Here is a 13,484-nt window from a genome sequence, read left to right as displayed (position 1 = left end):
TACTGCAAATTTTAAACCCAGATTGTTAATTGTTGGGTATCTTAATATTAGATTAGTACCACTAATTTGTTTAGGAAAAATTTTCCTTTAATAAAGGAAGAAATACAGTTGTTGTTTTCTTCAAGTAATAGCAGAAATACTTTTCCTAGTTAACTTAGTTCATCCAGAATGTCAGAATTCATTTTCTCTTGCTGAACAATTTTAATTAGGTTCTCCCCCCCCTTTTTTTTTCCACAGATGGACCATGATCCTAGAAACCCTGCATATATAGCTGCCCAGGGACCATTGCCTTCTACTGTCACAGACTTCTGGCAGGTAAATTTAGTGTTGGTTTTTTTGTAAATTCTATTTGCAAAACTTTGTATTTAAACCATGTTAAATGTTGATAATAATGTGAATTTCCAATAAAATACCAAATAAGCTTGCTTGTGTATATAAGTGATTATGTGTTTATTTAAAATGGACTTTAATACACTCACTTCAGAGAATCCTGTATAAGGGCTGAAGAGGTATAATTACCTAATCTGACCCCCTGTGAGTGGCCAGACAGGAAATCCATAATCCAAAGACAGATTGAATAAGAAAGTCCACGGTCCAGAAGTTTAGACACTAGTCTGTGGAAGAATTGTGTTAAATGCAGAACTAAAATCTACAAAAAGCATCCTCACATAGCCCTCCTGCCCTGTTCTAGATGAGTCAGAGCAGTGGATCTATTTCTTTTGTATGCAAACTGGTGTTTATCAAATGTATGTGGAAGACCAGAAATGATGTGCTGGCAGACCAATTTTTCAAAGCACTTCATGATGATAGGAGTGAGTGCCACTCGTCTATAATTGTTGAGGTTATTGATAGGGAACTTCTTTGGCAGCGGAACAATGGCGGAAGCCTTCAGACAAGATGGAATAGTGGACTGGGATAAAGACTGATTGAAGATCCTGGTAAAGGCTCCAGCCAACTGATCAACACAGTCTTTAAGCACTCGGCCAGAGATACCGTCAGGACCAGCAGCCTTTCTAGGGTCTACAGCCCTCATAAGGCTCCTCACCTCCTGTTCCTCCACAATGAGGTGGGGGCTATTTGACCAGAACAGGGCTTTGTATTCCAAAAAAGAAAAAAAAGAGAAAAACCAAAAGCAGCAAAAGCAAAGGGAATTCCAGTGCACTGCAATTCTACAGTTGCTTTTGGCTTTTCCCCACTCCATCAGGGCAAAATCCAGTTCCAACCTGATGCAGCGGATAGGCCAGGCATGTCTTGTCAGCAGCCAGAGCAAGGAGACAGCAAAGGTCAGCTGGAGCAAGAGAGTCCAGGACTATAGCTGGGATGGGATGGGGCAGCTGCTGATTCCAAAGGCCTGACAAGCTTTCCCAGGGCTGTGCTGCTTACCTTATCAGAACTGAGAGCAGCCAAGCCCATAAGGGCTTGTTTTGGGGTGAAATATTCATTTAATGACCTATGATTCTCAGTTAACAAGAGCAACAGGAAGTGTGGAGATTGTGGCTACTAAGTGATGTGGACATGTGATATCTCACTGTGGGGTCCTTGGTACTTTCTGAACTTGTTGTTTTCCTGCAGCCATTTAACATTGCCAATGCTAGAAGGAAGAGGGGTTTTCTGTTTGTTTATAAATAGTAATAGTAACAGTAACAACAACAGCAATAATAATAATAATAATGATGATGATGATAATGATGATAATGATGATAATAATAATGTGCTATGTTCGTGTTGATTGGGATGTTGTTTTCTTCTTGGTAGTTCCTTGATTAGGCTGTTGTTCACTGCTTGATGATTTGTCTGTTTTAGTAGTTCCTTGATTAGGGTTTGTTGCTTGATTATATGTCTGCTGTTGTTCCTAATGTTAATCCCAGTTTATATGGGCATTGATTGCTAGCAAAGAGGTATTCTGATTTATTTTTCCTTTTTAGCTTTTTATTCTATCTTTTGAAACGTGTAAATGTGGTTTATTTCTATCAGCCTATTGATTACTGTCTTGTCTGAGGACCTAGCTTTCAGGAATTCTCTTAACATTTTTTGAAATTAGCTAGATTTGGGATGTTCACAGTGTTCGAGTTGAAACATTTGAAACGATTTAAACTTTGATTAAGTCCGTCTATACATTGTGAAATCAAGGAGTTTTCATTAAGTTTTTTTTTTACTGCTAGTTGGTGTTCATAGCTGCACTTTACGAATCTTCTGCCTCTCTGTCTTATAATGCTTAAACTGTCTGTTATAGAAGATTTCTGTTTTTTCTTCTTGTGCTACTGGAGAAACACAGTTTAAAACTATTAAGATTTTGGGAGGGCTTCGATTATTGTGCAACAGTGATTCCATGTGGTTGTAACAGTCTGCTAGTTGTTTCTATTTTGACTCCCAATTGTAGGTCAAGGACTATCTGTGTACAAAAAGAGTAGTGGTTGTGTCATGAAGTGGTTGTGATCTATGTGACTCTTCTTGTTCCCCATTCCCATCCCACAATCATCACTGATTATGAAAATTCAATTTGTAACACCTCTGTAGGGTACCATCTTGGATTGGTTGTATTATGGGAGTTTTCATAATCACAGAAGATACATAAATATCTTTTCTTGATACAGTCCTAAGAACTAAGAGAATGAGATTTGCAAGCAAATTGGGAGAGTTGCCCAGAGTTTTAAGTTATATGTTCCTAATTTATTTTTCGATGAGAGTTTATAATACATTACATTTTAAAGTAAGGAAAGAAAAGCCTAAGTTCTTCAAATTTTTATTGAGCTTCATCAACCCTGAACATCACCTGTGCTGGCTGAGTGACGGCTAACAACAGAAGAGAAAGCTGGTGTGATGGGTGAACTCAGGAAAAAAATGGAAAAGAACATTTTGTATCTTCTTTTATTTAAAGTTACATTTAAGTACATTTTTACACAGAAATCCCCACCCCCACCCCAAGGAAAGTGGCTCCTAATAATTAAACATCTCAAGGAAATGGATATGCATGCTTAATACATTGCTTCAGAGAACACAAGTACAGGTGCCTAGGAAGAGTGCTTTGCTTCACATTTTCCCTCTATGTTTCCCCAGCCAGAATGAGTCACTAAGTCAGATGTCCAATAAGAGATTCATAGTCAATGTTGTATTTTCTAATTATATACTAGAACATATACAATGATCTGACTGGACTTTTATTTAATTGGGAAAAATAAGGAAAATTAAGCCTTTGCCTTTCTATTTAATTATTCTTGAGTAACTTATCAGAGACAGGGTGAGCAAATACATTTGGCTTCTTTATATGGATCCTAAGATGCAGTAAAGTCAGGAATTTACAGAATTAAAGTAGGCAATGGGAAGCATTATTTTGTTTTGGGGATTGTGCAAATAGGCTATTTTGTTCATTTAAAAAACTAATTTCAGAGGGTTAACAGCTTTCACAAATCTTTCACTTCTATAATTGTTCAGCTCTTTTTTCATTCCCTCATTTTGTTTTCTTGAAATATGTATTCCAGTTAGTGTAGCGAAAGAAGATAATTAAATTCTGCTTTTCTATCTTACTGCATTCTCTCTTCCCCAGTGCTTTGATTTGTAGCCAGGATTAATTTTTATGCCTTAGTTTCCCACTTGGCCTAAAGGATTGTTCTTGGAAAACAGCAAAATGTGACTTACATATTTTTGTTTCTATCTTCTATTTTAATTGAATTTGATATCTAGTTGGCATATCCACTGTTAATCCAGGTGCCATTGCAAACACTATATATGGCTGTAGTTCTAAACACAAATATATTTACTAAGCATTTAGAATTATGTTAGATGTGAGTTTATAATGAAAAGTTAAATGAGTGCTTAAAATTTCCAAATAAATAAAAATGTAAATTATTAAATTCAGAATTGATAATATTGCTTAGTTTAAGCTACATAATATGCACTAGCATATTTGAGTGATATATAGAGCTTAGTTGATAACCTAAACCTCTCTAGGATATTTTGGATTCCATTCATTCATAATTGCTTGTTAATAGGAATACAATTCAAAGCAACTAAAGGCCCCACATCTGCAAAATCTTAACAAAAGTCTGAAACCTGAGGTTGAGCCAAACATGTAATCAAGTAGCAAGTTCTGCAAATCATTTAAAGTTTCCTAATCTGGATTAGATTTGAGATACATCATTACAACAGTCCCATATTTTGCAAAGATCACACAAAGAAACCTTTGTTAGTTTCATGTACAGCCACTTTGCTTCAGTGATAGGCCCATGGAAGTGATGGCTGTGTATACACACAAATACTTTCAAAAATGTCAGCAGTGATTGCATTTATGTGTATGCACAGCCATCACTTCCATGGGTCTATCACTGAAGCAAAATGGCTGTACATGAAACTAACAAAGGTTTCATTCACCGTGTTTCGCTACATCCAATTAGAAATGCAAGATATATTGTTGGCATTACTTCTCCTGAGTTAAATGAAAATGAAGGATACAATATGATGTATGCCTTACATTCTTCAAAAAATTTAAAGTAGCTGGAAAATAAATTTTAAAATAGCCTTAAATTGCTCATTAGCATTTTTAATATTTCTTGTCATGGTTTCAATTGGATATTTATACAGTGTTATATCTCACAGTCACAACTGAGCCCATATTTATTTCTGTGAGGTCATAAATTACAAATTGGTAATAAGAAGTAAATCTATATAACCCCCTAATTATGAAATAGGGTATAAATGATAATAGTAGGAATTATTAAATACATCTTAGCTTACATAAAATTTAGCTTTTCCAGATGTTTGAATTTGAACATCCATAATATTATGAAAATTTATATTTCTTTCTGTTCTTTGATTATCTGAACATATTGAAAAATTCATATGTTTATTAAACATGAAGTTCAAATTTCTATTTGAAAAATCATTGTCTAGGCTAATTAAATAAAAAATTTGCAACAGCAGTACTTTCCTACATTTAACAATTTCAAGCAATATATGAATGATGACAAAACAGAACCTTTGGCATACAAATCACAAACACCAGGTAATATTGCTCTCTTTATGACTCAGATTTTGAACTCAGTGGAGAACATCACATATATCCAGGAGTCAAGTTTGGAACCATCATTTGGGCTCTAATCCTGTTAACATTTGCTGAAGAGGCCAATTTACTCTTTTCATCTTTATGTCACTGTAACCAAATTAATTTGAAGGATCTATTAAATGTCTTATATCAAAGTGAAAGAAACAATCCCTACATTGTGTCATTCTAAAATGGTTACTTTTTTCCCCACATATAGAGTAAGACCAAGATACAATGCCATTTTCGGATATAATAGATATAATAAGAAGGCTATAACTTGTTTCTAGTTTAGATTAATTTTTAAGGGCTAAAAGAAAAAATGATAGATAACGTGATAGATAAGATTTTAAACATAACATTTCACATTCTTGCCCTAAAAAATGAATGAATGTTAGAATGCTTCAGATAATGTAATCCAAAAAAATATTTTTTCAGTTTAGATTACCTTTCCAAACAATTAAATTATAAATGTAGTAAATAAACCCTCTAAATTATCAGCGTCTAACAAAGAGTTGAATGCGGTTATTTATAATAATGAAAGAAATACATAAAGCTGGAAAACTTGAATTACTCAAATAATAGCTCAAGGAAGTAGGCTAAGAAATCATTCTGTTTTAAACATGGAAAAATTATACAAATCAAAGTGTTAACATATAGTTGTAATAGAAGTCAAGGAATTCACAACAATATTAACTTGGAGTGTCAGCTGCTTCATAAAATGACATATAAGAAATATTATACTTCAGGATAATTTCAAAATTGTTCATTTAAATTAACTTCATTTGGATTTATGCTCAAAGGAAATTTTAAGAAATTTGAGGCAGCTTCTCTAATGAAATATATATGTTTAGCCAATAAGAAGGGTTGTAAAAGAATAAGAATTCCTTTTCCTTTCCTTTCCTTTCCTTTCCTTTCCTTTCCTTTCCTTTCCTTTCCTTTCCTTTCCTTTCTGTGAATAAGTAGGCTTGCCTAATATTATACCTAGGTGACAACTGCTCAATGATTAGTTTATGACCTATATCATTGTGCTTTTATTACACTCATAAAAACAGTTTCTCCTCATTTTTGTAAAGGCTTAATTGAGCTGCTGTATCTTCTAAAGACATATTAAAGTGTCACATGTTGGAAAAACCAACTTCTCTCTCCAATCTTTTGTATGTGCATGTGTTAAGCACTAATACCTTAAAAGTAAGGTGAATAATTTAGAATGTATGTAAATTAATGGAGCTGGGTTTAGTATTTGAAATGTTGAGTGTTTCATTTTTGTGCAATTAGTATTGGTTATTGAAGGCAGAAAGCTAGTTCTTATACAGTATTTACTGCTGAACATGTAACGTACTCATTTATCATATTTATGTAACCATGCATCTCACAAAAAGCATATCTAGGCGATGCACAATAAAAATAATAATAAAATCAAAATATTTTTTTAAAAAAGACATCAGTAGTATTAACAGCAAGATAGTAGAAAAATAGTAGCTAAAAACAATGCAGCCATTTGAGATCTCCAGTACTAATAACACAACCATATTTTGAAAGAGTTCCAGAAGGATATCAAGGATGAAGCCAATCTTGCATTAGGAAGATGTTGCACAGTGCAGGCAGAAAAGGCTCATCTTCTGTTTCCTACCAGATGAAATTCTTTTTTTTTGGATAGGACCCACAGTACACCTCTTAAGCTAGATCTGATGGGAATGACAGATGTACTGAGTGGTGGTGGTCTCTCAAATAACTTGGCCTCATGCCATGGAGAGCTTTAAAGGTAAAGGTAAAGCATTTTGAATTGTACCTGTAAGGAAACTAGCAAATGGTGCAGCTTGCAGAGCAGAAGTGTAACATGAGCCATTCTAGGGGCACGCATAACTATCATACTGTATTTTACACCACCTGAAGCTTTCTGATCTTCTTCAAGGACAGTTTCTTGTAGACCATATTACAGTAGATATACTACTGTACAGGAAATGACTAGGCCATGAGTGACTGTCAGCAGTACAGATACAGGTGCAACTGACACAGAAAACGAAGCTATACTAAAGCCTTCATAGCCATGATTGCCATCTTTTCTTTGAGCAAAAATCTCCAGTTTAGAGGAGATCTCCAGTTTAGATCCTAGATCACACATGTTTGGGAAAATGCAAGTCCGTCCAGTACCAAGCATGACCTGGAGCGCCCCAAAATCCAGAGCCATTTAGTTTTGTCAGTGTCCAGCAGAAGCCTTTTTGTTCCACTTCCAGACCCCTGGAGCCTCCAGCATGTGATATCAATAGCACCACTTAATTCTGTGGGAAGGGGCAGCAAGGTATAATTGGATATCATCATTATACCAATGACCTCTCACTCCATAATAATGGATTATATCATCCAGTGGCTTTATGTAGATGTTGAATAGGATAGGAAAGAGTCCCAACCCTGCAGGATCCCACAAAACAGGGGCTAAGGATGTGATCACTCTCCTTCAATTACCACTGATTAGAATTGAACTGAGGAGAAAGGAAAAGAAAGGCAGAGAACCAGCATGATATAGTGCCATCCACCTCCAATCTCCAGAGCCAATCCAAAATGATACCATAGCCAATGGTATCAAAGGTCATTAAGGAGTCAAGAGATCATCCAATAGCATAACCAATGTTGCTTCTGCCCCATACCCAGGTCTTAATCCTGACTAAACAGGCCCACATAACCTGGTTCATCCAGAATCCTTTGTAGCTGCTGTACAATCTTGTCAATCACTTCCTCTCCAAAGGAGATGTTAACTCCTGGGCAAATGATAGGATCCAGCAATAGTTTATTGAGGACAGGGTAGACCAGTGTCTCCTTAAGAACTACCACTCAAAGAAGAATTTATTACTGCTAGAATCCACCCACACAATACCTCCTTGGCAGTTTTAGATGCAAAGAGCGGGTGATTGAGTTCACAGTCATAAGGTCCAGTTTCTCAAACCCAAAGGTTCAAGCCATTTTCAATAACAGAGAAATATTCCTTCCAGGCATTTCCAAGGCCTAGGTCCTACAAAAATGATCCAAAGTCAGTGGCTGGATTCATTGTGTTAGTTGTGGAAAATTGTTGTGTGAATGCATTAAAGCAAGAGAGGAAAAATCAGTTTAATCTCAATTTCTGTTTGGGCAATTATGTTCCCAGTCCTGGGTTGTATGAATCCTAAATTCTAGAAAGTGGGTAATAGTTAAATTCATACCTCACACCTGTAAAGAAAAGAGATAGAATTTAGAACTGCTATGAAAATTCAATGCTCCATTGTGAAACTCATAGCAAAAAACTCCAGCAATCAGAGGAAGCTCTTCTGAAATATTAATGTGTTGTGTTGTCTAAGACACACTCACTGCTGCTTCTCTAGTAAAGGAAGAAGTAATAGTCATATCTGCACCAGGAAGGGTTTCAAAACAGGAAATGTGGTAGTCACAGTATCCCTATAAGGATTCTATCTCTTATTTCTGTGTGTACATCAATGTAACGTTCAAAAGAGTAGAGTACGATCACATTGCCATGACCATCATACTTATTTTGATACATGCATATATTGTGGATAGGAAGATGTCATTACAAAATGAAGCTAGGTCTGTTCCTTCCTGATGCAAGGGTTTCTGGGAGGCAGGACTGATAGAACTGCGAACAAACTCTAGATGTCCCCAAAAATGCCCTTGGGATTGTGCGATGCCAGATTCAATGGTATGGAACTATGATTAAGCTCGATAATGATATGGAGCTATGATTAATGTGTGACTAGATTAGCCTGTTATGTAAGCACAGTCAAAGATTTCAACAGAATTTTGAAAATTTGTTTTTGAGTTGAAGGCAGATATGTTTCAAAAAAGAAAAAAAAATATTACTTTCAAGCATTGCTAGATTTGTATGTTTTGCCTTTGGTTAATGCTGTCAGGTATTTTAAGCAAAATATTTGTTTTAAAATGTCCTGCAAATCAAATGAAATTAAGGCAAATAAAAAGGAATCTTTGAATTGAATATAACATCTTTATGTTGTTTATCCAAACAATCTGTTTTTGTTGTTTACTCTTTTACATCTCAGTACAATGGCTTATAAACGTTTATGTGAATAAACGTGACCCTTTGCACAAAGATCAGTTTCCTTTTCATGAGGTAATTTTATATGCTAATAAAAATACAATCAAAACTGCATACAATTATAGCATCAAAGTATGGCTTAATAATGCAGATATGAGTGATTCTTAAGAATTTAGGAGGGGGTTACTCAACCACTATCTGGAAACACTGTCTTGGCTTTTTTTAATGTCTTCTTAAATAACATCCTGCAAACCTTTGTATTTTTTTTCTATTTTAGCAGAATAATTATATAGTTGAAATTATCCTATTTTCATACATCGATAATAGCTATGTGTTTTGAGGAAATATATAAACTTTATGCTTTACATATTATAAATATAAAATATATTTATATAAATATATCTAAATATTTATGGAAATTCTTTGGACATTCTTTAATATTTCATGGAAACATACGAGATATGATTCCATTTTATTTAATGATTTGGAAGCAGCTGCACAGAAAAATGTCGAAAATGAAATACGTTTCCTGTGAATGGAATAAATCTCAATTGTGTTTCTGAGTGCAGTAATTAACACATCATGCAGTAATTAGGCACTCATAATGTAACCATGGTGTCTTTCTTTGTCTGCAGATGGTCTGGGAAAACGGCTGTGTAGTTATTGTCCTGCTGACCCCTCTCACCGAAAATGGACTCAAACAGTGCTACCACTATTGGCCAGATGAAGGGTCAAATCTCTACCATATCTATGAGGTATTTAAAGAAAATAACTGCTTGTAAACCTGACAGTAAGCGTGTAGTTTGTTTTGTACAGAGGAAAATATTGTTTAATGGAATTGGGCCTGTAAACTGAACTAAGGACTACCATAACATTCAAAAATTGAGTGTTTTTTAATCATTTAAACTTCATTGAAAATCTTTGATAGCATATTCAGCCGAAAAGCCATTTTGTTCTGATTTTAAGTAAATGTACCAAAGATTTTTAAAGTTTGCATTTTCTTCCTAAGACTTTAAAATACAAATAAGAAGGGAGTTAACATTTATAATAGTATAGAGCTTATACACATTTAACATCTACTATAAATTCCATAATATTTCAAAATCTCTATTCTTTGATAATTAATTTTTTTAAGTTAAACCTATTTATTTACAGAGAGAGTGAGAACTTAAAGAGATTGCTGTGATGTAATCACAGCAACTTGCTTTGCAAAGCAAATTGGAGCAAATTTTCTCTGCCAAGATTTGTAACCATAAATTATATGAATTAAAAATACTGTGTAGTTTTGGTGCTAGATTGGGATGAATATAATTTCTAAAGGAATAAGCAGCTTTATAATCACCAAGTTTGGAAAAGCAAGGAAAAAGCAAGGAAAGCTGTGTTGTTCAGCCTATTTTTCATGACTATTGTCTCAGTTTTATTATAAAGGATTTCTGGGTTTGTTTCTTTTGTTTGTTTTTACATTTTTAAAAACTCTTCGCCTGACCTTTGCAGTATTTGTGTGATTTTATCAACTGCAGATTTTGTTCTCTATATAACATATTATTACTATTGTATATAACATACTACAGAAAGTTCTTATTTTCTGTGATTATGTTGCAAAGAATGCTGGATAATTAATGGGCAAATTGTAGTAATTTTACATATATAAGTTAAATTGTCCTAGCTATTGAATACAGCAATATTTCCTCTTACTCTACTCTGCCTGAGCTAGCATTATCGTTGCATATGAGGAAGAAGCAAACCCACTGTTAGGTCTTATATTGCTGAAATTTCAGGAGTCGGGGGTAGGAATTTGTTTTGAGGATAGCACATATTTTTTCTATTTCTACTTTTATAATGTTTTCAGGAACTTTGGTTTACATTTTAGGCCATTCTTCTATTCCACTCAGCTTTATTTCTTTACTGGATGAGGGAGATTGCCGTAAACAGAATAAATATATAAATTCAAACATACCCTTAAAACAAATTCACCTAGTGACTTAATTGAGGATGATTTCCTTACTGATAAACCACAATTAGCAATAACTCATGCAATGCACTCAAAGTTACAACAGGGCTAAAGGAATGGCACTCACAACTGATCCTTAAAGTTGTGGTAATCCCAGCATTTCCATAGTTATGTAATTGTAATCTGGGCATTACTTATGACAGTTGCAGCATCCCACAATCATGTGATTGCCATTTGTGACTTTGCTTGCCAGCTTCCCACAAGCAAAATCAATGTGGCAGGAAAAAGCACAGGTCACTTTGGTAAGTCTCCTGCACCTAATAGCAGCAACCACAAACCTTGCTGCAATCACACCTTTCTGCTCCGGCCTCACCCTCACATGCTTTCCTGTACCCGACCACAGCCATTTCAAGCCTTGCTGTGCTTGTGTCACACCTGACATTAGTGAACCCTTGAGCACCCTCTCTCACTCCATAACAGCCATCCGAAGCTTCATTGCACTCACACCTCACTATACCCCCATGCACCCTATTCTACCCATAGTAACTGTTTACCTACTTATAGACCTACTTGCAAACTGCCTGGGACTTGCTTCTTCTGATTGACTTCCCTACTGATTTTGGTTTTTGGAAGCCGGCAGGAAGTTATGAGAAGGTCCTTGTTTAATAATCCACAAAACAACAGCAACAAAAACTGTTAAGATTGCCATCACTAAGCAATGCATGCACATGACATTTCAATTTACAGCAGCATCACTTAGTAACGGGAATTCCAGTCCCAATTATCATGGTTAACCAAGAACTAACGTAGTGTCTCCAATTTTAGATACTGTGTTAAGATGCAGTATATGGATTTAAGAAGGTTAACAGAAACAAGCTTCTGCTTAAACCCTTTTTTCTGTGGCATAAACCACGACAGTGGCTCAGTAGCATTTTGTAATACAGTAATATTAATTTTTGCAAGGACATGTGAAGTTTTATATTGGGAATACATAAACTGTGATGCTAAGTTTGACCATTGGCTCATTCCATTATTTATTCGGAAAGTAATTTTTAAAACATCAAGGTATGTTGCAAGTAAAGCTATGCTCTTTTACATCTACAAAGATTTGCTTTACAAGTGAGTATTATTGCAGCACAAATGTTTGTGGTTGAAATACAAAATACTTAAAATAAGTATAAGAGGCTGCTTAGCAAATATCTTGAATCTTACAACTTTTCCAAGAGCAAATGATGCATCCATGTATCTCATTTTAAAAAGTTTATCATTCTGTTTTACATTTTATTTAAGTCTAACAGTTTAGTTAATTCATTTGTGGGGGTTAGTTGGAAGACTATATTTAACATATCTTTTAATATTGTAATATTCCAGATGGGATAGAGTAAGTTAAGAGAAGCTAGATTTCCTAAACTGCTTAATGAGTTAAATGGGAAATACATTTCTATTTGCAAACCTAACATTCTCTCCAACATCATATACATTTTCAATTTAAAACAACCAGATTCATAATTTGTAAGAAAGGTTGCGATGCTATATTTATTGCTGGTAAAATGGGAAGCGGTAACTCTTAAATGCCCATTGTTTAACTTCTGCAGTAATAACCATATAAAATATAGTAAGTGTGTTTAGCAAAATATATATTTGCTCTTTTTATCAAAGCAAATAATAAAAAATATATTTTTACTTTAATTCCCACAAAATCACTGATACAGTGTACTTCATTTTGATGCCTCAATTAAGTGCATATAAAATTTTACATTTTTAATTATATTCTACAGTTGACTCAGTTTTGCACTTTTTATGTTATGATAGGTAAATCTGGTTTCTGAACACATCTGGTGTGAAGACTTCCTTGTAAGAAGTTTTTACTTGAAAAATCTCCAAAGCAATGAGACTAGGACAGTAACCCAGTTCCATTACCTTACCTGGCATGATCAACAAGTTCCTGCATCCACAAGATCCCTTCTGGATTTTCGCAGGTACAGTAGAAATAATTATTTAATTCCGAAGATAAAAAATGGTTATAAAAATTGTGTACTGCTTGAAAATAATTTAATCAATTTGTAGTTGATGATGAGGCAGTCATGGACTTACTTGTTACATAGAGTACTGTGACTAAGGAATTTTAATATATTCTTCCTTCTCCTGTGTCAAAATATGCTGTTTTCTAGTGTTTCACATAGTAAAATATGACATAGAGAATGATCCATTTACTATCACAGTCCTAAAACCAGTCAGCCAGTATTTTGAAAGCCAACTGCTTCTAAAAATGGATGGTAGAAGAATTATAAATCATGTAGACCAATGTTTTTCATCTGTAGCAACTTGACTGGTAATTCTAGGGTTTGAAGTTCAGACATCTTCAAATTGTCGAGTTTAAGAAACATTGCTATAAATATAACATAGATATAAATAGCCAGCATTCCCAATATAAGTAATTAAATTGCTAATTGGAA

At 34.5% G+C, this 13,484-nt stretch overlaps 1 protein-coding gene across 1 annotated transcript in view; it reads left to right on the top strand.

The window, feature by feature from the left end:
• PTPRN2 (protein tyrosine phosphatase receptor type N2) overlaps positions 1–13,484 on the top strand; it is a 609,242-nt gene that overhangs the window by 547,513 nt on the left and 48,245 nt on the right. The window contains exons 16-18 of the mRNA XM_087917130.1: positions 238–315; positions 9,713–9,832; positions 12,841–13,007. Of these exons, the coding sequence (XP_087773256.1) occupies positions 238–315; positions 9,713–9,832; positions 12,841–13,007 (365 nt within the window). The remainder of the gene's footprint in view (positions 1–237; positions 316–9,712; positions 9,833–12,840; positions 13,008–13,484) is intronic.

Source organism: Pseudonaja textilis, chromosome Z (assembly GCF_049901715.1).
Source record: "Pseudonaja textilis isolate UNSWEBS1 chromosome Z, rPseTex1.2, whole genome shotgun sequence".
NCBI lineage: Eukaryota > Metazoa > Chordata > Lepidosauria > Squamata > Elapidae > Pseudonaja > Pseudonaja textilis.
Note: the sequence above shows the minus strand (reverse complement) of the source record. Positions and strands in the feature narration are given on the sequence as shown.